The sequence below is a fragment of the Elgaria multicarinata genome, chromosome 1 (genome assembly GCF_023053635.1).
Source record: "Elgaria multicarinata webbii isolate HBS135686 ecotype San Diego chromosome 1, rElgMul1.1.pri, whole genome shotgun sequence".
Lineage (NCBI taxonomy): Eukaryota > Metazoa > Chordata > Lepidosauria > Squamata > Anguidae > Elgaria > Elgaria multicarinata.
Genome location: NC_086171.1, coordinates 213156373 through 213181684, shown reverse-complemented (window position 1 = coordinate 213181684; position 25312 = coordinate 213156373). Strand labels below are relative to the sequence as shown.

General features: G+C 44.9%; 1 protein-coding gene across 4 annotated transcripts; it reads right to left on the bottom strand.

The window, feature by feature from the left end:
- GMEB2 (glucocorticoid modulatory element binding protein 2) lies at window positions 1-25312 on the bottom strand. 4 transcript variants are annotated; one of them, XM_063147239.1, is made up of 11 exons: window positions 25235-25312; window positions 19607-19801; window positions 14215-14312; window positions 11452-11579; window positions 10102-10205; window positions 9634-9791; window positions 9229-9267; window positions 7274-7345; window positions 5464-5601; window positions 3556-3678; window positions 1-1273 (listed from the first exon to the last, which is right to left on the bottom strand). In XM_063147239.1, the coding sequence occupies exons 2-11, from the start codon at window positions 19735-19737 to the stop codon at window positions 627-629; spliced, it is 1638 nt and encodes a 545-aa protein (XP_063003309.1). In that variant the 5' UTR covers window positions 19738-19801; window positions 25235-25312; the 3' UTR covers window positions 1-626. The 4 variants fall into 4 exon arrangements, with proteins under 4 accessions (XP_063003309.1, XP_063003319.1, XP_063003327.1 ...); XM_063147249.1 differs by having other exon boundaries at window positions 14215-14309; XM_063147257.1 differs by lacking the exon at window positions 9229-9267.

Sequence of the window (25312 nt, the reverse complement as noted above, 5' to 3'; positions counted from 1 at the left end):
CCACCCCCCCGCCCAGTCAGAGGACTTCCCTAGGCTTCTCCCATGTGCATTACGCCAATGAGCCTCTGCCACCCTTCCTATGCGTTCCATCTAGGCCCAGCTGCCAGAGCGTGGCCGCTCTTCGCACCTGCTTTCCTACGTGGCAGGGAAGCCACCGACCACGCACATGACACACCATGTACACTGAGCAACGAGCCAAGCCTGAACCCAGAAAATGCCCCTCTGGCTGCTTGCCCAGTAATCTCTAGAGCTACACCCAGCTTGCTGTCTCATCGTTTGCTTTTCCTTGTTCTTTTTATTATTATTTTATTCCTGGCAACTTGTTTTGCCTGCCTCCATCTCTCTACACACTCTTTGTGCTAGTGGAGGCGGCTAGAGATAGGGAACAAGCCAAGGATAGAAAGATTGTAGCTTTTAATGGTTCCTGTGGAATAGTGAACTTTCCCCTGCCTTTTCGATGACGTTCTCCCTTTGCTCTCTCTGCCTCTCTCCCCTCTCCAGCCTCACTATTCTCCCATTAGCCAACCTGTCTGCCTTTCTCTTTTCCCACTGCCCTCTTCTTCTCATCAGAGGGATGGCTGCATATGCCCAGCGCACACCCCGGAAAGCGGGCCAAAGTCAGTGCTTCACTTCTGCTCGGGCTCTTCTGCTACTGTCGTTACCTCAATGGTAGTATGTTCTTCAGTCGCTGTGGCACCCTCAACCATGCTGGATGGCACAGTCATGATGGTGCTCCCACTGGGAGACAGCTGCGTTACATTCTGGATGGCAGTGCCCAGTCCCGGGAGGGTGAGCAGCTGGAAAGGGCTCACCACTTTCACCACGGTGCTGCCATCCTGTATGGCCGCAGTGCTCAGCACTGTGAGGTTGGAGGCGTCCGGGTGTATTTCAAGAGCATTAGGAAAAGTGGAACCCGCCGATGCCAGGACGGTGTAGCCACCCAGCAGCGGGGAGGCTGGGTTGCCGGCAGAAGCAGCTTGCATTGTGGACTTCCCGAGAGTCGATGCTGGGAGAGCAGAGACCACTTTGCCAATAGGCAGGTTGGCCAGTTGTGTGACGGGCATCCCCGGAGCGAGGGTGAACTGTGCCGACTGAGTCAGGAGTTGGGAGGTGATGGCAGGAGGCCCCGACGTGGCTCTGGTCAGCCTGGGCCGTTTCAGAGGGGACGGGATGGAGACCGGGGTCAAGGTCATCAGCACGTTGTTGAGATGCTGGGATTTGTGCTTTAGCTCCTTTGCTCTCTTCCGGTGCTCGTCACACTGTTGCTCCAGAGCTGAAAGAAAGGAGGAAGTGGGCGTTACAAGGGTTACAATGTATTTTTTTTTTTAAAGTAAGGTAAAATGGTTTGGGAGACAGATTTGAATGTACAAATAGGACAACAGGGCTGGGAGGGACTATGGAAACAAAGAGCGTTGAGAAATATGTCAGTAAGAATAAAAGAGAATTATTTTAAAATTATATGGAGGTGGTACCTAACTCCGGTTAGATTGAATAAGATAAATAATCAGCAATCAGCAAACTGTTGGAGAGGATGTGGGGGAAAAGGAACGTATTTACATATGTGGTGGGAATGCAACTATGTACAAAAATTGTGGAAGATGGTGTTTTTGGAGATTGAAGAAATTGTGGAATTGAAGATAGAACGAACACCAAAAGTTGCATTACTGTCACTATTTGAAGATTTAAAATGTAAAAAGGAAATCAAGGAATTGATGATGAATTTGCTGACTGCAGCAAGATTGATTGTAGCTAGGAACTGGAAGATTCAAGGGGAATATTCTATTGAAGAATGGTATAAAGAAGTATGGGATATTGCTATTAATGATAAATTGACATGTAATATTAATGTGAGAAGAGGTATAGCAAAAACGAATGATTTTGAAGGAATCTGGAAACAGTTCCTAATATTTGTGTTTTCTAAGGGAAGTGGGAAACCACCAGCAGAAGAAAGTATGAGATTCTGGAATCAGGAATGAGATCCCGAGGTGGGGGGGTGCACTTCTATGTTATGTTTGATTATGTTATTTAGATAAGATATTATGTATTCAACATTTCAATATTATGTAGTATGTTATGTTTTTTTTGTGATAATGTAAATAAAAATTTAAAAAAAAACAAGGGTTACAATGGGGTAGATAAGCCAACAGTAGGTTCAAATTAGCCAGAGGGGTGAGGGCGTTGGCCACTTCCTCTTAAACTGCATAGCCATTCAAAATACAGTGTACAAAGTAGTTTTGTTGTGGGGGGGGGGAATTAAACATTTAAATAGAACATGCAGCTACAGAGAAGAAATGCCCCTCTATCTGCAGAGCCATTAAATGAGCAACAACTACACACTGGCCCTGTTCAGAAGACACGCTAAACCATAACGGTTAAGCATTTTGAGCGAAACGTTATAGCTCAGCGTGCCATGTGAACCATTCCTAACCAGGGTGGCAACATAACCACAGTTTAAACATGCTCACTAACCTAGGGTGACCCTATGAAAAGGAGGACGGGGCTCCTGTATCTTTAAAGTTGTAGAGAAAAGGGAATTTCAGCAAGTGTCATTTGAATGCATGTAGCAGCTGGTGAAAATTTTGTCTTCGTCATAACAGTTAAAGCTGCAGGAGTCCTGCCCTCTTGACCAGATAAAAAAGAAAGGAGGGCTCCTGCAGCTTTAACTATTGCGAGGAAGAGGGAATTTCACCAGAATTTCACCAGGTGTCATCTGTATGCATACAGATGACACCTGCTGAAAATCCCTTTTCTCTACAACTGTTAAAGATACAGAAGCCCTGTCCTCCTTTTCATAGGGTCACCCTAACTAACCACTTGCTGCAAGAGGGTTAGCAGCCTAACCATGACTTAGCGTGTTGTCTGAACAGGCCCACTGTACTATCAACTGATCAGCTGAGAAACACTCCCTGAAAATGACTAGAGAGTCACTTATGAAGGGGGACTGACATTCAGGGGTGCTGAACCTCAGGCCTGAGGGCTAAATCCAGGCCTCCAGAATTCCCCAGATGCCCCTCCCCAATTGTTTGGTGGCTTTCCAGCTTTTGCAGTTTTTTCCCCATTCTAAAAAATGGAAATGGCTCTCCTGACCCTTATTTCTTTCTGGCACCCTGGTTGTGGAATGCCCTCCCCTTGGAGGCCAGACTGGCACCGGCACTGGCTTCATTTCGGCGCCAAGTTAAAACACGCCTTTTTATCAAAGCCTTCGAGGGCTAAATTCTCCATGGTTACACCTAGTTTTAATTGTTTTATTGCTTTTTAAAAATGTTGACCAGTTTTAATTTGTTAATGATTTAATTCATTTTTAGCTGTGTAAATTATTTATGTTTATGTTGTTCTGATTTTATCTGTACGCCGCCCTGAGATCCTAGTGATAATAGAGCGGGATACAAATGTTTTAATAAATAAATAAAATATTTACTGTGAATAAGAACTGTAAACTTAAATATTCTGGTATTTCTGGAATGCGCCCCCTGAGAGCTTCTTTGAAATTGGATTCGCTTCTTAGACCGAAAGAAGTTTGACACCTCTGTGACAATAGGACTAAAGGCGCGGTACCTGCTAAGTCTCGTGTATATTGCTCTCTGGAACGGTCCATTTGGCACTTGTGGCTGGCCAACACTTTCTTCACCAGGTCCAGCATGCCAAACGTCTGAACTGTATTGTTGAGCAAAACAGCATCTAAAAAAAAAATGGAACGGGTGGAATCTGAATTGTTGACATTGGAGAAATCACAACTTTTTCTTTTCTTTTCTTAATCACTTCTCTTACTAGTGGCAGGGGAAGGAGGGAAGATGTAGTTCACAATGCTGGATTTTTTATTTATCATTACTTAACACACCCCACACACCAATTCCCCACCTTTAGCTCAAATGAAGACTGAGGCTGCGATCCTATACAGAAGTATGTACCACTGTAGCCAGTGGGGTTAATTCCCAGGTAAGTCAGCATAGGATTGCAACCTGAGTTAAGTGTAACTGAATTTCCTCTTAAGACTGTAAGCTCTTTGGGAGCACAGACCTGGTTTATTTTTGATATTTTGTAAAGTCCCATGTGCACTGAAAGCATGATATAAATAATTTCAGATGATGCATTTGTCATTTTAAGCTATTTCTTCCACAGTCAGCAGGAACATATTATCAAAGAAAAGGAATTGTCCGATTCTGGACTCAGAATAAGTTGCACTAACTAAATCTGCATAATTACATCATTGTTGCATCCCAGAACCATGTTATGAAAGAATTTGGAATTGTTTGGGGAAATGGCTAGATGACAAGTAAGAAGGCAAACAGATGAAAGGGCATGGATGGAGGATAGGAGTGTTTTGGACCCATGAGGACTAGAAGCTCTATTTATTTTTAAGTGAAAACTAAAAATACCAGGATCCTAAATCCTGCACAAGCCACGAGTTACAGATGCAGAGAATACACAAAGCCACAATCACTATGGGCAGTGTCCTCATTCATCAGCTTCCTGATACTATATTATTAAAAGTCAGAAAGTGCACAGCAAATTCAGCGTAGCCTGATCACAAAAAATGTTGCTAGTTTTGCTTCCAAACATTACCAGCACTGGCTTTTATTCCTTTTTATTTTTAGAAGATGCACTAGCAATGCAAGTGAAATATAATCACTATTAACTATTTGGCTCAGTTTGGACAACACGTTTATCAATGGTGGTTTTAGAACTCCACTGTTGAAAAATGTGTTGTGTGGCGGGAAAACTCCACCATATCATAGAATCATAGAATAGCAGAGTTGGAAGGGGCCTACAAGGCCATCGAGTCCAACCCCCTGCTCATTGCAGGAATCCACCCTAAAGCATCCCTGACAGATGGTTGTCTAGTTGCCTCTTGAAGGCCTCTAGTGTGGGAGAGCCCACAACCTCCATAGGTAACTGATTCCATTGTCGTACTGCTCTAACAGTCAGGAAGTTTTTCCTGATGTCCAGCTGGAATCTGGCTTCCCGTTATTCCGTGTCCTGCACTCTGGAAGGATCGAGAAGAGATCCTGGCCCTCCTCTGTGTGACAACCTTTTAAGTATTTGAAGAGTGCTATCATGTTTCCCCTCAATCTTCTCTTCTCCAGGCTAAACATGCCCAGTTCTTTCAGTCTCTCTTCATAGGGCTTTGTTTCCAGACCCCTGATCCTCCTGGTTGCCCTCCTCTGGACACGCTCCAGCTTGTCTGCGTCCTTCTTGAATTGTGGAGCCCAGAACTGGACGCAATACTCTAGATGAGGCCTAACCAGGGCCGAATAGAGAGGAACTGTCAATCAAACGTCATGATGGATGGTGGAGTTAGAACATGCTGAGTGGGGAAGTCCCCCCTTAAACCTCAACCGTTGAGTGAAGTTTTCACACTGCGTTGACTAACGTGTTGGCTCAACTGAGCCATTTTCTCTTTTAAAAAGGAAGATACGGAGCCATTCGATGGTGAAGATGGTCACTGTGCCATCCAGTTCTTACCGCCGAGCTGCAGCGGGGGATCCTGGCTCCTTTGCTGCAGGCCCTTCATGGTCTCCATGAACTCCACATGGAACTCCTGGATCACTTCCTCCAACAAGCCTGCTTCCTTCAGACTTCGCCAAAATGTAAACGTATCATCTATAGGGAAATGAGAGAACCCTAAAAATTCTGTAAGAATGCAGGTGGAATTACCGTATTTCTTCGATTGTAAGACGTCATCGATTGTAAGACACACACTAATTTCAGTACCACCGACAGAAAAAACACACCCTAAGACACACCCGCGATTCTAAGACGCACCCCGTTTTTAGAGATGTTTATATGGGGGAGAAAAGTGCACCTTAGAATTGAAGAAATACGGTAAGTTGACTCCCTGCCTGAGATACCCTAGACGACCACTCTAGATACAGGGGCGTATATTTGCCAAAGGGCAGCCTCACAGTTCTACCACGTGACCTGCTGTTTGTGTAGTGTAACTGTTTTTGGACTATACCTATTCAGATTAAATTGGGTGCTTTCAGACGAGGCTTATATGGTCCAGCTGCCCTGCTTCGTCCATGGAATTATCCAAGGTGTCCAAATGTTGTCTTCTAGTCGTAATCTCCCCCCACTTTGTTTTCAACACCACTTCTTCCATCTCCCCCACCCATCTTTTCCACATCACAAAATCTATTAAAGATGGACTAGCTGCACAGTGCTTTCTCATAAGTAGTGCTAGGAGCACTCCATCTGGTAGCACCTTAAAAGATGGGAGTATCAATGTTCGAATTTCTCCCTCAAATCCTTAGATGTCAAGGAGAAGGTTAAACCAGAAACGTTCTTCCTGACTTCTACACGCAGGGAGTTTGTGCAGATTGACAAGCATGGCGGGGGCAGCAGCTGGGAATGAACAGGGTGGAGCGTGGTGGAGCAGCTGGGGATTCCAATAGACCCTCAGTCAACCTTGCACCTGGCTTTCCTGTGTGCCTGGAAAACTGCAGAGGCCACCTGTGAGTGTATAAAGAAATTTATGATACTGAAAAATAAAGTACTGGCATGCAGATGCTCTCCACAAGTCAAGCTAGTATATTATTAGAAGTAATTAAATTTCTTAGATGCCTTTCACACAAAAAAGGTCTGGACGTGACTTACAACTGAACTTAAACATACAAAAGTTAAAACAATTAACAAAAAAAACCTCAACACTAATTTTAAAAAAAGGGTAAAGAAGTAAATTTTATTAAACCAACTTCTATTAAGGCAAGAAAATGCAAGCTTTCATGCTACACAGCTTTCCTCATCACAAGAACCGGACCGATAAAAACAGATTGGTTTTGCTATGTATGTTACAACCAACATTCCGAAAGGGGGGGGTGAAAAACAGTGGTTGTCAAGAGCACTGGAATCAGGAAATTGTTCCATCTAGTTCAGTATTATCTAAACGAGGGGTGTTGAACCTCTTTCAGCTTGAGGGGGAGCTGCACAAAAGCCGGGAACACTCAGTGGTTGGGAGAAAGGGGGTGTGGCCAGAGGAAGGGGCGTGGCTATCTGGGGCTATCTCAGGAGGTCCAGATTTGGCCCCTGGGCCTGAGGTTCCCCACCTCTGGGCTAACCTGACTAGCAGAGGCTCTCCAGGTTTCCAGACACGTGCTCTACAACGGGGCCCTGGCCATGCACACAAAGACCACAGTGCCAAGCAGCTTGCAACATACATGCATCTTTTTTTCTCACAAGCCCTTCAGGTTTAGGCAGCCAATACGGAATAGAATTGGAGACATAGGCTACGTGGTGGGCTGAGGGCAGACCCACAGGCACTCTGTCCAAGTATCACCTCCAATAGTGGTGGTCCAATCGGTGGAGTCCTCACATGTTTCTATGGTGATAGTGGCAGGAGACCCGTTCACTGCGATTAAAAGCAAACAAAAATCACCATTTTTGCCAACAAAAGCTATAGCGACACTTTTACGGCATGCTCTTTTTATTTAGATGTTCTCGGTTTTCTACATATCTGTCGTTCTCTCCAGATAAATGCCAGAAGCCTGTCCTCACTTCTCACAACATTTCTAAAACTAACGCTGGTTTCAATAGGAAAGGAAAGGAAAGGAAAGGAAAGGAACCTCTCGTGCAAGCACTGAGTCATTACTGACTCTTGGAGGGAGCTGACGTTTTCTTGGCAGGCCTTATAGCAGGGTGGTTTGCCGTTGCCTTCCCCAGCCATTATTACCTTTCCCCCAGCTAACTGGGTACTCATTTTACCGACCTCGGGAGGATGGAAGGCTGAGTCGACCCGAGCCGGCTGCCTGAAACCAGACTGGAGCAGGCAGGCACCATCAGAGCCTGCTTCAGTTGGACCCCCCCTCCCCAGGGCTAACTGCCATCTTCACCTTGTGGGGAAGAAGGAGCTGTTGGTTTGCCCCTCCATTGGGAGATGAGGGGACGGAGCAGGGCCTTCCCACCAGCCTAAGCAGTCTCCTTAATGTCTTTTTATTTTCTCCCTCTTCCCTCCCCATACACTTTTCCTTGTGTGTCATGTCTTTTTTCGGAATGTAAGCCTGAGGGTAGGGACTGTCTTTTTTATTGATATATTGTAAGCTGCTCCGAGAGCCTTTTGGCTGAGGTGCGGGATAAAAAAACTCTAAATAAATAAATAAATAAATAAAATAAACTCAGGCCGTGGGGAGAGTTTCAGCTACAGAAACTGCTGCTTTACCGCTCTGCGCCACACGAGGCAATAACGAACTTCAAAATCTTAGCATTATATTTGCAGCTTATTTATATGATCTTGGAATAACAAAGTATTGTTCTGTTAGGGGGGCTATTCCGTTTCACCATCCCAACAACTTCAAGATGCATGTGAGACTGAGACATCATAACTGGCATCAGATCACTCAGTGAGTTTCGTGGCTGAGTGGAGATTGGAACCAGAGACGCTCTCCCTAGGCTTGGAAACTGGACTCACTGTAAGCAATTAAAATGTCTTTTTAAACGCTATATTTTGGCTAAAAATATGGTGCGAACCAAAGCCAGGAAGACTTCAGGTCTTCCTGGCTGCATTTAAATTCTCATCTGTCAAAAATGATAAATAATTCAGCAGAGAGGCCTTAAATGAAACTATCTAAATTATTTAGCTGGTAGCCAGTGGCTGGTTTTGAAAGGAAGCCGAATTAAAGAGGAGTCTAAATCCTGGTGTTCTGCCACAGAATCCAGCCACAATAATATTAGCAGAGGAAGACAAGGATCTTTGATTTGTCAAAGTATTTCAGTCCCTCTGTTCTATGCGTTGTTGGAGACAAAATCATTTTTAATTCAGAAACTGGCTCCTTGCAAAATCCACATGGTTCTTAGGGCAAAAAGCCACCGCAATGGCTAGTTTTCATCTAGCCTTGGTAGTTTTCTCACTTCCCTTCCTGTGAGTCTCAGCCAAAATGGAATTTGAAGATTGGGATGAATTGCTGATAGGAGAGACAAAACGTCAGCAGAAATGAAAGCTCAAGGAGAACACAAATTTAACTCAAATCCATTATGTTAATCTTTTACACACAGCAAGAGTTGAAGGGCAGGAACAGGATCCAAGGAACTCCTTGTGAACCTGCTTCTGGAGTGCACAGAATATGCTCATGCTATACTTGGGACAATAGGAACCAAGGCAGAGCATTTCTGAAACACAGGTTCCAGAAGAAATCCTCTTTGAGACTAAGAGCAGAATGCAGAATTTCCCAGAGTAGACACCCAGCACTGTCTTTTGGGGTTATCAGAATGGTGCAGACAGGTTAGAAGAAATCGTACCTGCCAATTCTCTCAGAGCACCATGAATGTGGCAGGCAGCTGCAACATGGGATACAAAAGGGTTTCCAGTTAAAGGCGTCAATTTCAGTTGAAGAAATCAAACAGTTAAGGAAGCAAAATATCTCAATGGGTTCAAAACAGAACTGAAAGATAACCTGCAATTTCCATTGGTCTGTCTAGAATAGTCTACTTCAGCCTTCCCCAAACTGGTGTCTTCCAGATGTGCCTGACAGCAACTCCCATCATTCTCAGCCTGGGAATGATAGGAGTTGCAGTCCAACACATCTGGAGGGCATTGTGTCAAAAGCAGTTAAAATAAAAGCTCTCAACAATAATATGCCAGTATTATAGCACCTGAAAAAAGTAGGGCTAACTCCTGAAAGCTGCACAACGCAGTTCACATACCATCTGCAGAGGCAGGGGTGAGAGGGATGTATTCTGTTGAAGTCTGGCTGGTTAGAGGCACTCTGGCTCCAGTCAGGTCAATTTTAGTGCTTCGGCAGGTATTGGAACAAACTTTTGTGTGCTCGTAGAAATCCAGTTTGCCTGAATCCATGATCTTCCTAAGGACATAAGGACATAAGGAGTTCTGTGCTGGATCAGACCAAAGGTCTATCAAGACCAGCTTTCTGTTCCAAGAGTAGCCAACCAGATGCTTATGGGAAGTCCACCAGCAGGACGTGATTACAATAGCACTTTCCGGCCCACGTTCCCCATCCACAGGTATTGAGAAGCATACTGTCTCCAATACTGGAGGTATTATATAGAGCACAAAACACGGAGAGTGAATGTGAATGCCCATATACAGCGGTTATAGAAACTTAGCACCCTGAAAACGGATAACAGTCCGTTCATGTTTTAGTACAGTCTAACCTTAGCATGATCCCATTCATCCGGATTGCCCTCTTCCAGTCCTTCAAGGTGGACTTGCCAGCCAGATGGACAAATTCCTTGGGGCTAATCAAGTGGTTGTCATACTGCAAGGGAGAGAGACAGGATGTGGGATTAAAAGGAACAGCATGATCAGCCCCAGCAGTAGAGCAGAACTTCCATTCTGAAAGAGGCAACGTCATGGCTTCCAGGTCTTGGCCCCTGCAGGCTCTGCTGCTTCTCATGGAATGGAGGAGGCAAAGGGAAAGAGTCTTGCGCTTGATATTGCCAATGTCATGATGCTGGTGGTGGTGGTGGTGGGAGGTTCACTCACACTACGGAGAGGAGGGTTTGCATGACCTCAGATGGGTGGGGAGAGAGAGAGGAGGGAAGAGAATATGTCCTCTTGCCTCCCCCCTCCTGCAGTGCTCCATCCAACCCCTCGCCACAACATCTGAATAACTACGGAGCTGGAAAGGGTTTGAGGTCATCCTCACCACCCTCTCCTTGCTCTAGGACATCTCTGTCACTGACCAGGTTGCAATCATGAGGGAAGCTTAGAGGATGCAGAGGCAATGGCCTAAGCTGCTTCCAGCCTGCCCAGCTTCATGGTCCTGTCTAAGATCCAAAAGGAAAAGAGCAGACAGAGAAAGTAATTCCCTCTGCCCTCTTTCTGCATCAGTGATAGCTCCACAGATGTCCTCAGTGTGGGGTGAGCAGTGGTCACAACAAGGCCTCCCTTACTGCTCACCCCCACTAGTCATGTTATGCACCTTACAAGTCAGAACAGAAGCTTGAAACAAGGCACCGTCTGACAAAACTCTCACCTCAATAGCTGGAGAAACAGACAGCCCAACGGTCCAGTAGACAGAGAGTGGGAATGGACCACTGTGTTGCGAATACAAGTTGCTTGTGCTAGGTAAACCTTGCAGGCTGGGACCTGGGTATTTTTATTTATATATCAGGTGCTTTTACAGATAATGCATCATGTGATTAAAGAAGGGAGATCTTATGTAAATCACAGTTCTTCGGTCTGCGTTCTTTATATTGCTACTTCTTGCAGGAATGACTATTTTTTGGTAAAAGACAAGCAGGTGTGTGTTGGCTGAGTTGTACATGGAGGGAGAACCTGAATCAAAAGCCAAAAGAGGGACAGAGAGTTTTGGGAAGAGATGCCTCCAGCCTGCTGTTGAGCAAGCATGATAGCTAATAAATGTGTCTTTTACAGTGAAATGAATGCATGAGAATTTCAGGAATGTGTTGAATATCAGATTCCAAGAAACTGGGGTGGCTGAAGAGGTGCAGCCCTGAATACAAAACATTTTATTTTCTATGATTCTGCAGCCATCTCACCTGGACACATTTCACATTGATGCCAGGGCAAACGAACTTCCGCCATATTAGGTTGGCTTTGCTATCACCACACGTGATGGGATAAACAATCTCAGCTTCCACACAGTCATCTCCTTCAGCCATCTTCACTTCAGGGAGAGGAATCAGAAGTGATTAAAAAAAAAAAAAGGTTAGAACCATGGACTACAGATTGTCAAATGAAGACATTTTGGAATGCAATTTTTAAAAGGCTCAGATCAGAAACGAAAGCCTGCAGCCAGGCCAGAAAGCTATACCAGCCAATCTTTAACACTGAGCTACCAGCTCATTAGCTGCTTCCATAGAACACAAGCAATAATATTATTGCACTATTTATCAGTGTATATGATGCTTTGCAGAGTAACAGACGCAAAAGCACCTGCACTGAGGCCTAAATTTCACCAAATGTGGTAGACGACGACAACAACAACAACAATAATCATCATAGAATCATAGACTAGCAGAGTTGGAAGGGGCCTACAAGGCCATCGAGTCCAACCTCTGCTCAATGCAGGAATCCACCCTAAAGCACCCCTGACAGATGGCTGTCCAGCTGCCTCTTGAAGGCCTCTAGTGTGGGAGAGCCCACAACCTCCCTAGGTAACTGGTTCCATTGTCGTACTGCTCTAACAGTCAGGAAGTTTTTCCTGACATCCAGCTGGAATCTGGCTTCCTTCAACTTGAGCCCGTTATTCCGTGTCCTGCACTCTGGGAGGATCGAGAAGAGATCCTGGCCCTCCTCTGTGTGACAACCTTTTAAGTATTTGAAGAGTAATTTATTTCTTACCCGCCTCTCCGAGAGGCAATAGCATTATAAGGAGAAATTAGAAACTTCAATAATGCAATATCTAATTTAAGGAAGGGCGGCACACAGTATACCAATGCCTGAATTTAAAGCACATATTGGCTTTTCCCCAAAGGGGCCTCCCTGTTCTCTGCTACAAATTACTTTTATCTGTTTTATAGCTTTGCAAGCATGGGGGTAACAATGGGAGTCCCCTGACTAGTTATCTTCACCATTTGTTTCTCTTTCTATACCTGTGCCGACTTTTTCCTCCCACATTGATGCATATAGTTCCATCGTCCCTCTCACTTCTCACCAGGAAGAATATATATTGGCTTCTCATGCAAATATAAAGAGAGAATTTCCACCGGTTATACATGTACCCAGCTGCAGGGAATCGGCTTCTCTCCCCCAAAGCAGTGCTTCTTGCAGTTTCTAGGAGGCAGTTTTCCAAGCGGCAGGCCTCATTCTTCTTTGCTAACTGAGAAACCTCAAATTCCATTTTGGCTCAGACTCACAGGAAGGGAAGTGACAAAAACTGCCTAGGCCAGATGAAAACTAGCCATCGCTTTGGCTTTCTGCCCCAAGAACCATGTGATCAGGGGTCTGGAAACAAAGCCCTATGAAGAGAGACTGAAACAACGGGGCATGTTCAGCCTGGAGAAGAGAAGATTGAGGGGAGACATGATAGCACTCTTCAAATACTTAAAAGGTCGTCACACAGAGGAGGGCCAGGATCTCTTCTCGATCCTCCCAGAGTGCACGACACAGAATAATGGGCTCAAGTTAAAGAAAGCCAGATTCCATCTGGACATCAGGAAAAACTTCCTGACTGTTAGAGCAGTACAACAATGGAATCAGTTACCTAGGGAGGTGGTGGGCTCTCCCACATTAGAGGCCTTCAAGAGGCAGCTGGACAACCATCTTGTCAAGTATGCTTTAGGGTGGATTCCTGCATTGAGCAGGGGGTTTGACTCGATGGTCTCGTAGGCCTCTTCCAACTCTGCTATTCTATGATTCTATGAAACTGGTTCAAGAATCTGTTAAATATCCATTGGTTGATTCTTTTCCCCCTTGGGAGTAGTGAGATGTTAAAGTCAAGTGTAGTGGAAATACAATAGCAAAGTCTTTGATTTCTATGATTCTATGATTTTGCAAGGAGCCAGTTTCTGGATTAAAAACGATTTTGTCTTCAACAACGCATAGAACAGAGGTACTGATATACTGAGGCAGATGACAAATCAAAGATCCTTGTCTTCTTCTGCTAATATTATTGTGGCATAACTGATAGAGATGTTCTAGAATCATAGAACAATTTAAGGATGTAATTGACCTTCTCCTTGCCTTAAAGCTGGAAACATGTTGCCAGTGGACAATCTGATTGTCTGCATCATAAGTAGTCTGTATGGGACAGGTTACAATAACGAGCATGATCTTTTGCGAGCTTCTCCTAAGTAAGCCCCACAGTAAAGTCTCCTATTCATTGCAGGTTTTCAGGAAAACTCTAAAGAATCACCTGTTTTCCGTGGACTTTCTGTAGTGTTTTGGACCGCTGGCTTTTAATGGCAGTATCTATTGTTATTGATTGATTGGTAATCACTGTTTTTAATGTACCTGTTCTGTATGGTTTTTATCTTGCACACCACCTTGGGAGGGTTCTACCCTTAAAGTTTCAGCAGGGCATGCGTAGGACCACAGGACAAAGGTTGGTGGATGGCAATTATTATTACCTCCTTGATAAATCCCTTCCTGTTGTCTTGTATCTTGAGCTACTGAACTCCACTTTCTCTTGGCAATTACTTACAGTAAACCCAACTTTGTAGAATGCTGATTCCAGGAGTTGGTAGCAGAGCTGTAAATTCAGCAGAGTGCTTTGTGCCTGACCCACACAGTGCAACTTGTTGATGCAAGTGACTGTGATTCGAAGGAGAGACCCAGCCCATGTCATTCTCCGCACTTACCTAAAAGGGCTTCTTTCAGATGAGCAGAGGCTGTAAAAGCAGCAGCAGCTGCAGCAGCTGCATTTTCTGTCTCCAGGGTGTCTTCATTTAGGTCACTGCTAGTGAGAGAGATGAAGATGACCAGTTTATCAAAAAAAATAAAAAATAGGGAAGCTGTTCATTTTATAATAATGAACAATTTTTCATTATTTTTCAAATTTTCAGTTGTTGGTCGTTTTTATGCTCCTCATGGTTTAAATTTTTGTGAACTGCCCAGAGTGCTTCGGCTATTGGGCGGTATAAAAATGTAATAAATAAATAAATAAATAAATAAATCTTGATCTGAGAACTTACTCCTCGGCTCTTTGTACTAAAATACACCGAAATGCAGAAAGTTCTCCACTGGAAAAGCCAAAAGTTGCTCAGCTAAGGGCGCAATCCTATGCACTTTGAGATAGAAAAATGTTCTACAAATGTTAGCATTCCCCAGCTGGCCATACTGGCTGGGCAAAGCTGGAAGTTGTAGGACATGTTTTCTGTCTAAACATGCATAGGATCGCGCCCTAAGCAATTTTAATAATGAAGACTGCTGACGGACACATGGTCCCAACAATATTTACGAAGGAGAGGAGAGCTACCGAGATCAGCAATGCAGAATTGGCAGCCTGAGAATCTGACCTTTTGTCCTTGCTGTTCTGATTTTTTCTGGGAAATGTATGGTTTGTTTCTGCTAAACCTCTAAGACCAGTGCAGTGTTCATCTGCAACTTGGGTAGGACTAAACTGGGGATGGAATGTGAGCAAGTATACAGACTCTGCCACCAAATGTCCCTTTGTGCCCAGTTGCATTAAACATCTTCACATGTTCAGCGTGAAGATCTGAAATGAGGATTAGAATCATGTTTGGCACAGTAATTATGCCAGAGATCCAAATCACAGGAGCTTCGAAAATGCATTCACCCGAACATGCTTACAAGCCCCTTGTCAGATTTTTGTGCTTAACATGCAAAGTTCTTTAAACAGTCAAGCATATGAGGACATTACAAGGCAGGACACGCATGCACGCATCACATCCAATCCACAGTCCTATCCACGTTGCAGGCAAAAGCCTGCATAGAGCTCTATAATCTAGAGACATCTGGTCAGAGCTTACTGTGTTTCAAGTGGAGGAATAATGTGTCTTCATTTAGTACCTCTCAGTCTCTCCACATGACACCAAAAATGACCTGCAAACCAATGTTTAATCCCAACCTAGTTTTCCCAACTGTGGGAGAGGGGATGACTTGCCTTGGAGATCATAGAACAGTAGAGTTGGAAGGGGCCTATAAGGCCATCAAGTCCAGGAATCCACCTCAAAGCATACCTGACAGATGGCTGTCCAGCTGCCTCTTGAATGCCTCTAGGGTGGGAGAGCCCATGACCTCCCTAGGTCATGGGTTCCATTTTCGTACTGCTCTAACAGTCAGGAAGTTTTTCCTGCTGTCCAGCTGGAATCTGGCTTCCTTTAACTTGAGCCCATTATTCCGTGTCCTGCGGTGTGGGACAATCGAGAAAAGATCCTCCTCTGTGTGACAACCTTTTCAGTATTTGAAGAGTGCTCTCATGTCTCCCCTCCATCTTCTCTTCTCCAGGCTAAACATGCCCAGTTCTTTCAGTCTCTCCTCATAGGGCTTTGTTTCCAGACCCCTGATCATCCTGGTTGCCCTCCTCTGAACATGCTCCAGCTTGTCTGCGTCCTTCTTGAATTGTGGAGCCCAGAACTGGACACAATACTCTAGATGAGGCCTAACATGCCCAGTTCTTTCCGTCTCTCCTCATAGGGCTTTATTTCCATATTGCTTTATCTCAAATACAACGATACCCTACCAAACCAAGGTATAGCTCCAGAATAAAATAATTAATAATTTGTGCAAATTAGTGCACATGCTTTTTAGCATAAAAAATCTACAGTTCCTTGACTTTACATTACAGCTTCCCAGAAAGTTCATAGGAAGCAAGGCTGTTTCCCTCTGTTAGCTGTCTTCGTTCAGAATGACAATTTCCAGAGAGGTATCCATGTTAAGCCTGTCAGAGCAAAACAAAAAGAAGATTCTTGAGGAGTGGGTTATAAAGTTGCCTCTACTATATTCAAGGGAAAACACACAGGAAAAAAACTAAACAAAACCTGGACTTGGCAGGGAAGCTGGCCAGAGAATTTTGCCTCGAAATTGTCCATTCCTTTATTGCACGATTCTAGGAAGGAACTGTATGTTATGGTCACATTATCAAGATATGGGAAGAGGTTGCAGCAGAAAGCTAAGGGGTCCCAGGGAAAGGGCCATAGCGCCTGGGTTTTCAGCAGATGTAAAGTCACACTGGAAGTTCTTGCTAGTTGTAATATGGATTGAAATCTATTGTGACGCTCTTAAATCTGAGGTCAAACTAGACAGCAGGGAATGGACTATTCGATTCATACTCCAGCTCTAATCCTACTTTAAAAAAGACACTTAGACGAGACTAATTGTGCCAGAATGTGGATGATGAGGTGCTTTCAGAGATGCACCCCATTGAAAGCAATGTAATGTGGATAGATGGCATCCACATTTGAATGCACATCTTATAACAAGGCAGTTTCATATGCAAGCATTCAATGAATTTTGCATAACATAGGGTGACCATATGAAAAGGAGGACAGGGCTCCTGTATCTCAGCAAGTGTCATTTGAATGCATGTAGTACCTGGTGAAAATTTGTCTTCATCATAACAGTTAAAGCTACAGGAGTCTTGCCCTCTTGACCAGATACAAAAGAAAGGAGGGCACCTGCAGCTTTAAATATTGCGATGAAGAGGGCACCAGATGCCGTATGCATACAGATGACACCTGCTGAAAATCCCTTTTCTCTACATCTGTTAAAGATACAGAAGCCCTGTCTTCCTTTTCATATGGTCACCCTACATAACATTCTCCACAATTCAAGAAGGACGCAGACAAGCTGGAGAGTGTTCAGAGGAGGGCAACCAGGATGATCAGGGGTCTGGAAACAAAGCCCTATGAAGAGAGACTGAAAGGACTGGGCATGTTTAGCCTGGAGAAGAGAAGATTGAGGGGGAGACATGAGAGCACTCTTCAAATACTTAAAAGGTTGTCACACAGAGGAGGGCCAGGATCTCTTCTCGATCCTCCCAGAGTGCAGGACACGGAATAATAGGCTCAAGTTACAGGAAGCCAGATTCCATCTGGACATCAGGAAAAACTTCCTGACTGTTAGAGCAGTACGACAATGGAATCAGTGACCTAGGGAGGTGGTGGGCTCTCCCACACTAGAGGCCTTCAAGAGGCAGCTGGACAACCATCTGACAGGTATGCTTTTGGGTGGATTCCTGCATTGAGCAGGAAGTTGGACTTGATGGCCTTATAGGCCCCTTCCAACTCTACTATTCTATGATTCTATGAACATTCTTTTTTTAAAACCAGACACTAGCACTATAGGGCTTCCTTCTCATGAGCGACCCACCTCTTTAAAAGAGCAATTGTTAAGGTAGGGTGACCATATGAAAAGGAAGACAGGGCTCCTGTATCTTTAACAGTTGCATAGAAAAGGGAATTTCAGCAGGTCTCATTTGCATATATAGAAAACCTGGTGAAATTTGCTCTTCATCACAACAGTTAAAGGTGCAGGAGCTATTCTAGAGTGACCAGATTTAAAAGAGGGCAGGGCACCTACAGCTTTAACTGTGTAATGAAGAGAGAATTTCACCAGGTGCTACATGCCTACAAATGACACCTGCTGAAATTCCCTTTTCAATACAACTGTTAAAGATACCGGAGCCCTGTCCTCCTTTTCATATGGTCACCATAGTTAAGGTAAGCAGCTGTTTTCTTTAATTGGCTGGCTTCATAAACTGCTGAGCCTTATATTAGCACAGTAGCTCCATTTCCCCATCAGCATCTGCTAACAACAGATATACAGTGGATAGGCCTGCATGTGCCTCTAACTAGCTCTGTTTGCTGAGGTCACCAAACTGTTTCACAGGTAACAGAACATTTGAAAGATACTACACAGACATACCGTATTTCTTCGATTGTAAGACGCCATCGATTGTAAGACGCACACTAATTTCAGTACCACCAACAGAAAAAAAAACCTAAGACACACCCGCAATTCTAAGACGCACCCCGTTTTTAGAGATGTTTATATGGGGAAAAAAGTGTGTCTTAGAATTGAAGAAATACGGTAGTAACATATCCAGGGTACAAGTCAAGTCCAGAACGCCTCCATCTTTATGATATTGCTTTTCTCTCCCTCTCCCCTTTTCTTTAACTAAAAACAACAGCAACAGCAGCTTCCCCTAGCATAGGAAGTTTAAAAGTGAGTGCAATTATTCAGCCAGATCCACCTAGTCCAAAGTAAAAAAAGCTGCTTGTATGGGCTGTTTCCATGACAAAACCCGTGGGTGGCAGCACTGCTAAGATTTTGCAAGGAGGTCGCTCTGCGAAATTTCTTCCCAAGAGGATTATTCAAGCAGACAAGAGAGTAGATGGAAGCAAGAACCAGTGAAGCAGGTGGCTTGCTTCTGTTCCTAAAACTGTTTTTTACTGATCACTGGGGAGACTGCTTCTATCCCAATCAATGGAACAGTGTAGAAGGAATTGTACTAAGAAATACGAGTTAAATTATCATGACTGCTACGCTGTTGGGGACTCTGAAGTTTGAACAGCGAACTCGAATTTAGTGCTCAGCCCAGTAAACTACCGTGGCTTCAGAGCCCTCTTCAAACAAGAGGAAAACCCAAAGAATTCATCAACAACCCTATGATTGGCAGCCAGTATGGAATCTCTGGAGTGACTACGCTTAGTCATAAGGACTAGGATCCTGGCTACAAAAGTAGAACATTTGACCTCCTCCACTTCACATTCCCAGGGTGTGATGAGTTGGAGAACACATACCATACTACTCCACTTCCAGATTTGGATATGGTTGTCATCAACCCTAGCTTGGCTCAAACACATACTTCTGACCTTAGAGCTTTCCTTCCTACTGCATTCAGATAAATTCAGTTTGCCGGAAATGGCTAGGGTTCAATTTGCCTCCATTTTTAACATTAGAGGCACACAGACTGCTCAAACTGTATCTTCTAATTAGAAGCAACTTAGGCTGCAATCCTATGCAAGTTTAGACAGAAAAATTGAGCTATTCTGACTGGGGAACACTGGGAGTTGTTGGACTGTGGCCTCAGTCTGTGATAAAGCAGGTGCAGCCAGTTCTGTTTATTCTAATAGAAACTTGTCTGGGTATTTTTTTTAAATGAACTTTTGGGTTCTGAATCGGGTTCTCTCAATCCAAACTATGGTGAAATGAACAGAGGCTGTACACCAGAATCACTTGCAACCATAAAGTTATCCATCCTAGGATCATGATATCCTTTCTGCTTACCCATGCTGGGACAGATTGGTGGTGACGAGCACGGTTTTCACCTCCTCCATGCCGCTGCCATCGACCACATTGTCCGGAGTCGTTACCACCACCACCTCCTCCATGTGAACACTCACATCCGGGGTCGCCATCCTCAGAAAGATGAGTGCAGCAAGCACCGATGATGTGGGAAAGGCCCCTTCCGGAACTTTCGTCCTATTGAGGAAGCACAGATTGAAGGAGTTACCACTTGCTGTTATTTTGCATTGTTTTGTTGAAACTGATTGGTGTACTGCTAATTTTATATCTATCAAGGAATTCCCTATGCCCCATGAAAACTATGAATAACTCTCCCCACTCGAAAGCCAGGCAGCAGATGCAGTGTTGTTGCAAAAAGATGTCCATTTAGTTGGTAGGAAATTTTGAACTGAATTTGAAAAAGTAATATACATTTCAAATAAGATACTGCAGCTGAAACTCTCCCCACGGCCTGAGTTCGATCCGAGCGGAAGCTGGTTTCAGGCAGCCGGCTCGGGTCGACTCAGCCTTCCACTCTCCCGAGGTCGGTAAAATGAGTACTCAGTTAGCTGGGGGAAAGGTAATAATGGCCGGGGAAGGCAATGGCAAACCATCCCGCTATAAGGCCTGCCAAGAAAACGTCAGCGAAAGCTGGCGTCCCTCCAAGGGTCAGTAATGACTCAGTGCTTGCATGAGAGGTTCTTTTCCTTTCCTAAGAGACAGTAGTGAAACTCATGACATGGAGTGACATCTGAGGAGCCATTTGCAGACTATAAGATCATATTTGAGAAAGGTTTGTAAGTAGATGCCTCAGATAACTTATATGTAGCCCTGTGAATTTAGCACCCCTTTGTTGAATAACTGTACTATTCAGTACTGCAGATGAGTTTTCATGTTGTAAGTATTCAGGGGGAGGAAATAAAGAAAAGAAAAAGCAGTGCAACATTGTGGAAAAATGTTAGAAGATTCACCAGTTTTATAGGGTTGATTAGTCACAGTAGAAACACACCACAAACTGCAACAGAGCATGCGCTAGAATCTTCTCACCACAAGCACCACCAAGACTTAAGCATAGGATTCTGAAATAGAAAATCAAAAAAGAGCTCCCTGTTCCAGATCTCCTGAGCCAGAATTTCAAAAGCAAAAGGTGCTAAAGAGGAGGGCAGCCTCTTAGAACAAGCACACATGGGCTGCATCTGTTACAACCCACAACTTAGAAGACTTAAATGCGGGTAACCTGGATCCTAAACAGAGGACTCCTTGGGCATTTGATGGGGGAACAGCAAAGTTCTCTGCAAGACACAGTGGCCTGGTTCAGACAACACACTAAACCATGCTGCTTAACCACAAAATGGTTAAGGGAATGCATTAAGGTTCCCAGTGAAGTGTAAGCTTTGCTCAAAGCAACCCATACATACTGCAGAGGCCATCGACTCCAGCTAGCACAAGCTGCAGCATCTTAAGGAGTCATTTAAAAATAATAATAATACATGTAGCATCTTCAGGATGATCAGGGGTCTGGAAACAAAGCCCTATGAAGAGAGACTGAAAGAACTGGGCATGTTTAGCCTGGAGAAGAGAAGATGGAGGGGAGACATGATAGCACTCTTCCAATACTTAAAAGGTTGTCACACAGAGGAGGGCCAGGATCTCTTCTCGATCCTCCCAGAGTGCAGGACACGGAATAATGGGCTCAAGTTAAAGGAAGCCAGATTCCAGCTGGACATCAGGAAAAACTTCCTGACTGTTAGAGCAGTACGACAATGGAATCACTTCCCTAGGGAGGTTGTGGGCTCTCCCACACTAGAGGCCTTCAAGAGGCAGCTGGACAACCATCTGTCAGGGATACTTTAGGGTGGATTCCTGCATTGAGCAGGGGGTTGGGCTCGATGGCCTTGTAGGCCCCTTCCAACTCTGCTATTCTATGATTCTATGACTACACTCTTCTTTCCCTCCAAGAGTCCTAAACAAATGAATGCAGTTGGGGTGGAAATGGAACATGCTCTTGGACAGAAGTTTAAAGTAGTCCATCAACAACCTGGAGAAAAACACTGGCTTTCTCATGAGTGAAACTTTCTTGTAAGTTCAGCCCAGCACCAGTAATTTTGACTGTGTGAAGGCTTAGCAGGAACTGGGGAGGGGGTGTTCAGTGATGAAAGGGGGTTGTGAGGAAACTGCCTCTTTTCTTTTGTGTTCCCAGAGTCATTGAGAGCAAATTTTGAGTCAGAATCAGTGGGGCAAAGACTGACATTCCACCATTTTTAATACCCCAGATGACCTGGAACGATGCTCCATCACGGCATAGCATTGTTCCAGGATATTCAGTGTGCATCAGTGCACATAGACCGCCAGACTCAAGTGCATAAATGAAGCAGCAGCACACAGCCTCCATGCCACCCACAGCTGATGAAGTACCTGGTGTAGAGTCTTTGACTGTACAAGACAGGTTGGAAGTTGACTGAAATGATACCTCTATAAGAAAGAATTTCTAAGCAACTAAAAATATCTCCAGTGCCTAAGGGGAAACATCAAATATTTAGGAAGCAGGCTCCTGCCTTACCATGAGACTCAGACCAGCAGACTACATAGCCCAGTATTGCCTACTTCGATTTAAAATGGCTCTCTGAGGCCATGATAATTAGAAATCTGGAGATTCCAAGGATTGAAACTCAGTCTTTACGCATGCACGTACTTTACCACTACACTATGGTTTCTACTAGCAACAAGTGTCACATTTTAGGAGCCTGAATAGTCTGGAATTTTCAAAAAAAAAAGTCACATCTCCATACTTCCTGCTGCACGTCCTAGAATGCTTGCTAGAAATGCTAGAAACCTGTCAGCAGAGCAAAGGAAGCAGCAGCACTGGAAAAAAATCTTCCTGTTTGCCCAGTCTTTTGAGGTTTGCTGGAGGGTGTTCAGAGGAGGGCAATGAGGAAGATTAAGGAGTCTGGAAACAAAACCCTGTGAGAGGAGAGACTGAAAGAACTGGGCATGTTTAGCCTGGAGAAGATAAGATTGAGGGGGAGACATGATTGCACTCTTCAAATACTTGAAAGGTTGTCACACAAAGGAGGGCCAGGATCTCTTCTCGATCATCCCAGAATGCAGGACACGGGATAATGGGCTCAAGTTACAGGAAGCCTGGACATCAGGAAAAATTTCCTGACTGTTAGAGCAGTACGGCAATGGAACCAATGGCCTAGAGAGGTTGTGGGCTCTCCCACACTAGAGGCCTTCAAGAGGCAGCTGGACAGCCATCTGCCAGGAATGCTTTAAGGTGGATTCCTGCATTGAGCAAGGGGTTGGACTTGATGGCCTTATAGGCTCCTTTCAACTCTACTATTCTATGATTCTATAAATGATGGTTCTAAATGGCTTTGCATTATTATTATTATTACATCTAGGGCCGGATCTACACTACTGCTTTAAAGCGCTTTATAACAGTTACAAAGCGCTTTAACTGCTTTAAAGCGCTATAAAACTGTTATAAAGCGCTTTAAAGCAAAATAGTGTAGATCCAGCCCAGGATTTAAAAACAAACTCAAAGCATCTCAAAGCATCCTTTTCCTCTGTTGGGGGCAACCCGGAGAGTGTATGCACCTCGGGGCAGGGGACATTGCCCTCTTATAATCACCATAACCATAAAGGAAAAGCTGGGGGTGGGGGTAAGGCATGTCCATGCATGCGTGTGTGTGTGTGTGAATAGAGAGAGAATACACGCTTTTATATATAACCTTGAAAGGTTCTCCTTCAGCCGGGCATGCAGTCGTCTTCTGCAAGGGGACTCATTTTGTGCTAAGTCTTGCTCAATTCAAATGAAATATAAAGAAAAACGGGGCGGGGGGTTTGCATGTGTGCAGGAGGAGAATATGGTAGGATGACCCTATGAAAAGGAGGACAGGGCTCCTGTATCTTTAAGTTGTATTGAAAGGGAAAATTCATAGAATCACAGAATAGCAGAGTTGGAAGGGGCCTACAAGGCCATCGAGTGACCAGATACAAAAGAGGGCAGGTCTCCTGCAGCTTTAACTGTCGTGACGAAGAGGGAATTTCACCAGGTGCTGCAGCATACTAATGATATACTCGTTTTTGTATACACGTTTTTAATCTTAATTTTAGAATTTCTGTAAACCGCCCAGAGAGCTCTAGCTATGGGGGCAGCATATAAGTGTTATAAATAAATAAATAAATAAATAAATAAAATAGGAAAGGAAAGGAACCTCTCGTGCCAGCGCTAGAGTCACTGCTGACTCCTAGAGGGACGCCTGCTTTCGCTGACGTTTCCTTGGCAGACTTTGTAGCGGGGTGGTTTGCCATTGCCTTCCCCAGTCGCAGCTCCCTTTCCCCCCAGCTAAGCTGGGTACTCATTTTACCGACCTTGGAAGGACAGAAGGAAGGCTGAGACGACCTGAGTCGTCTGCCTGAGAACCGGCTTCCACTGGGATTGAACTCAGGCCGTGGGGAGAGATCAACGGTTAAAGCTGCAGGAGCCTTGTCCTCCTTTTCATAGGGCCACCCTATATAAAGATAAAGATATATAAAGATGCAGGAGCCTTGTCCTCCTTTTCATAGGGCCACCCTATATAAAGCTATATAAAGAAATATAAAGATGCAGGAGCCTTGTCCTCCTTTTCATAGGGCCACCCTATATAAAGATAAAGATATATAAACATATATAAAGATGCAGGAGCCTTGTCCTCCTTTTCATAGTGCCACCCTATATAAAGATATATAAAGATGCAGGAGCCTTGTCCTCCTTTTCATAGGGCCACCCTATATAAAGATATATAAAGATGCAGGAGCCTTGTCCTCCTTTTCATAGTGCCACCCTATATAAAGATATATAAAGATGCAGGAGCCTTGTCCTCCTTTTCATAGGGCCACCCTATATAAAGATATATAAAGATGCAGGAGCCTTGTCCTCCTTTTCATAGGCCACCCTATATAAAGATATATAAAGATGCAGGAGCCTTGTCCTCCTTTTCATAGGGCCACCCTATATAGAGATATATAAAGATGCAGGAGCCTTGTCCTCCTTTTCATAGGGCCACCCTATATAAAGATATATAAAGATGCAGGAGCCTTGTCCTCCTTTTCATAGTGCCACCCTATATAAAGATATATAAAGATGCAGGAGCCTTGTCCTCCTTTTCATAGGGCCACCCTATATAAAGGCTTTTATTGGAACTGGCACAGGACCTTGCCAGGCTGAGGCGGCATTCTGGCGGGCAGAGGGAGACGGGGGCGCGCCGGAGGGGGAGGAGGGGGCGCGTGCCCGTGGAAGAGAGAGAGAGAGAGATTGAGTGAGTCAGCGTGTGTTCTCTCTCTCTCTCTCTCTTTCTGTGGCGCGCGCGCGCGTGCGAGCGTGGACGCGCCTCGGCAGCGCTCCTGACATCGTGAGGGGAACTGCGGGGGGAGGGGCGGAGGCGCAAAGCCAGCGCGAGGGAGGGGGCAAAAGACGACGCAGCGCAGCGCAACGCGGCTGCCGTCGCGCCGTCGCCGCCGTCTCTCCGCCGTAACGTCCTGACGCTCCGCAGGGACCCGCCGGCTGACTGGCCGGACGGAGGGTGCGTGCGGAGGCCCCGCGGAGGCGGAGGCGGCGACGGCGGCGGGGCTCCGGCGCTCTCTTACCTCAGCCGCTGCCGTCCGACGCCCGGGCTCAGGTTCCAGCGACGGCGGGGGAGGGGCGGTGGGGAGCCGCTGAGGGGA

What these genes read in the sequence shown, in the direction of transcription:
- GMEB2 (XM_063147239.1), bottom strand. Translation starts at nt 19,737, where the DNA reads ATGGCGACCCCGGATGTGAGTGTTCACATGGAGGAGGTGGTGGTGGTA. An exon ending in ACCAATCTGTCCCAGCATGG is followed by an intron (nt 14,313 to 19,606) that starts GTAAGCAGAAAG and finishes CTCTCTCACTAG; the next exon opens with CAGTGACCTAAATGAAGACA. An exon ending in TCCCCCGCTGCAGCTCGGCG is followed by an intron (nt 3,679 to 5,463) that starts GTAAGAACTGGA and finishes TTTTTTTTTTAG; the next exon opens with ATGCTGTTTTGCTCAACAAT.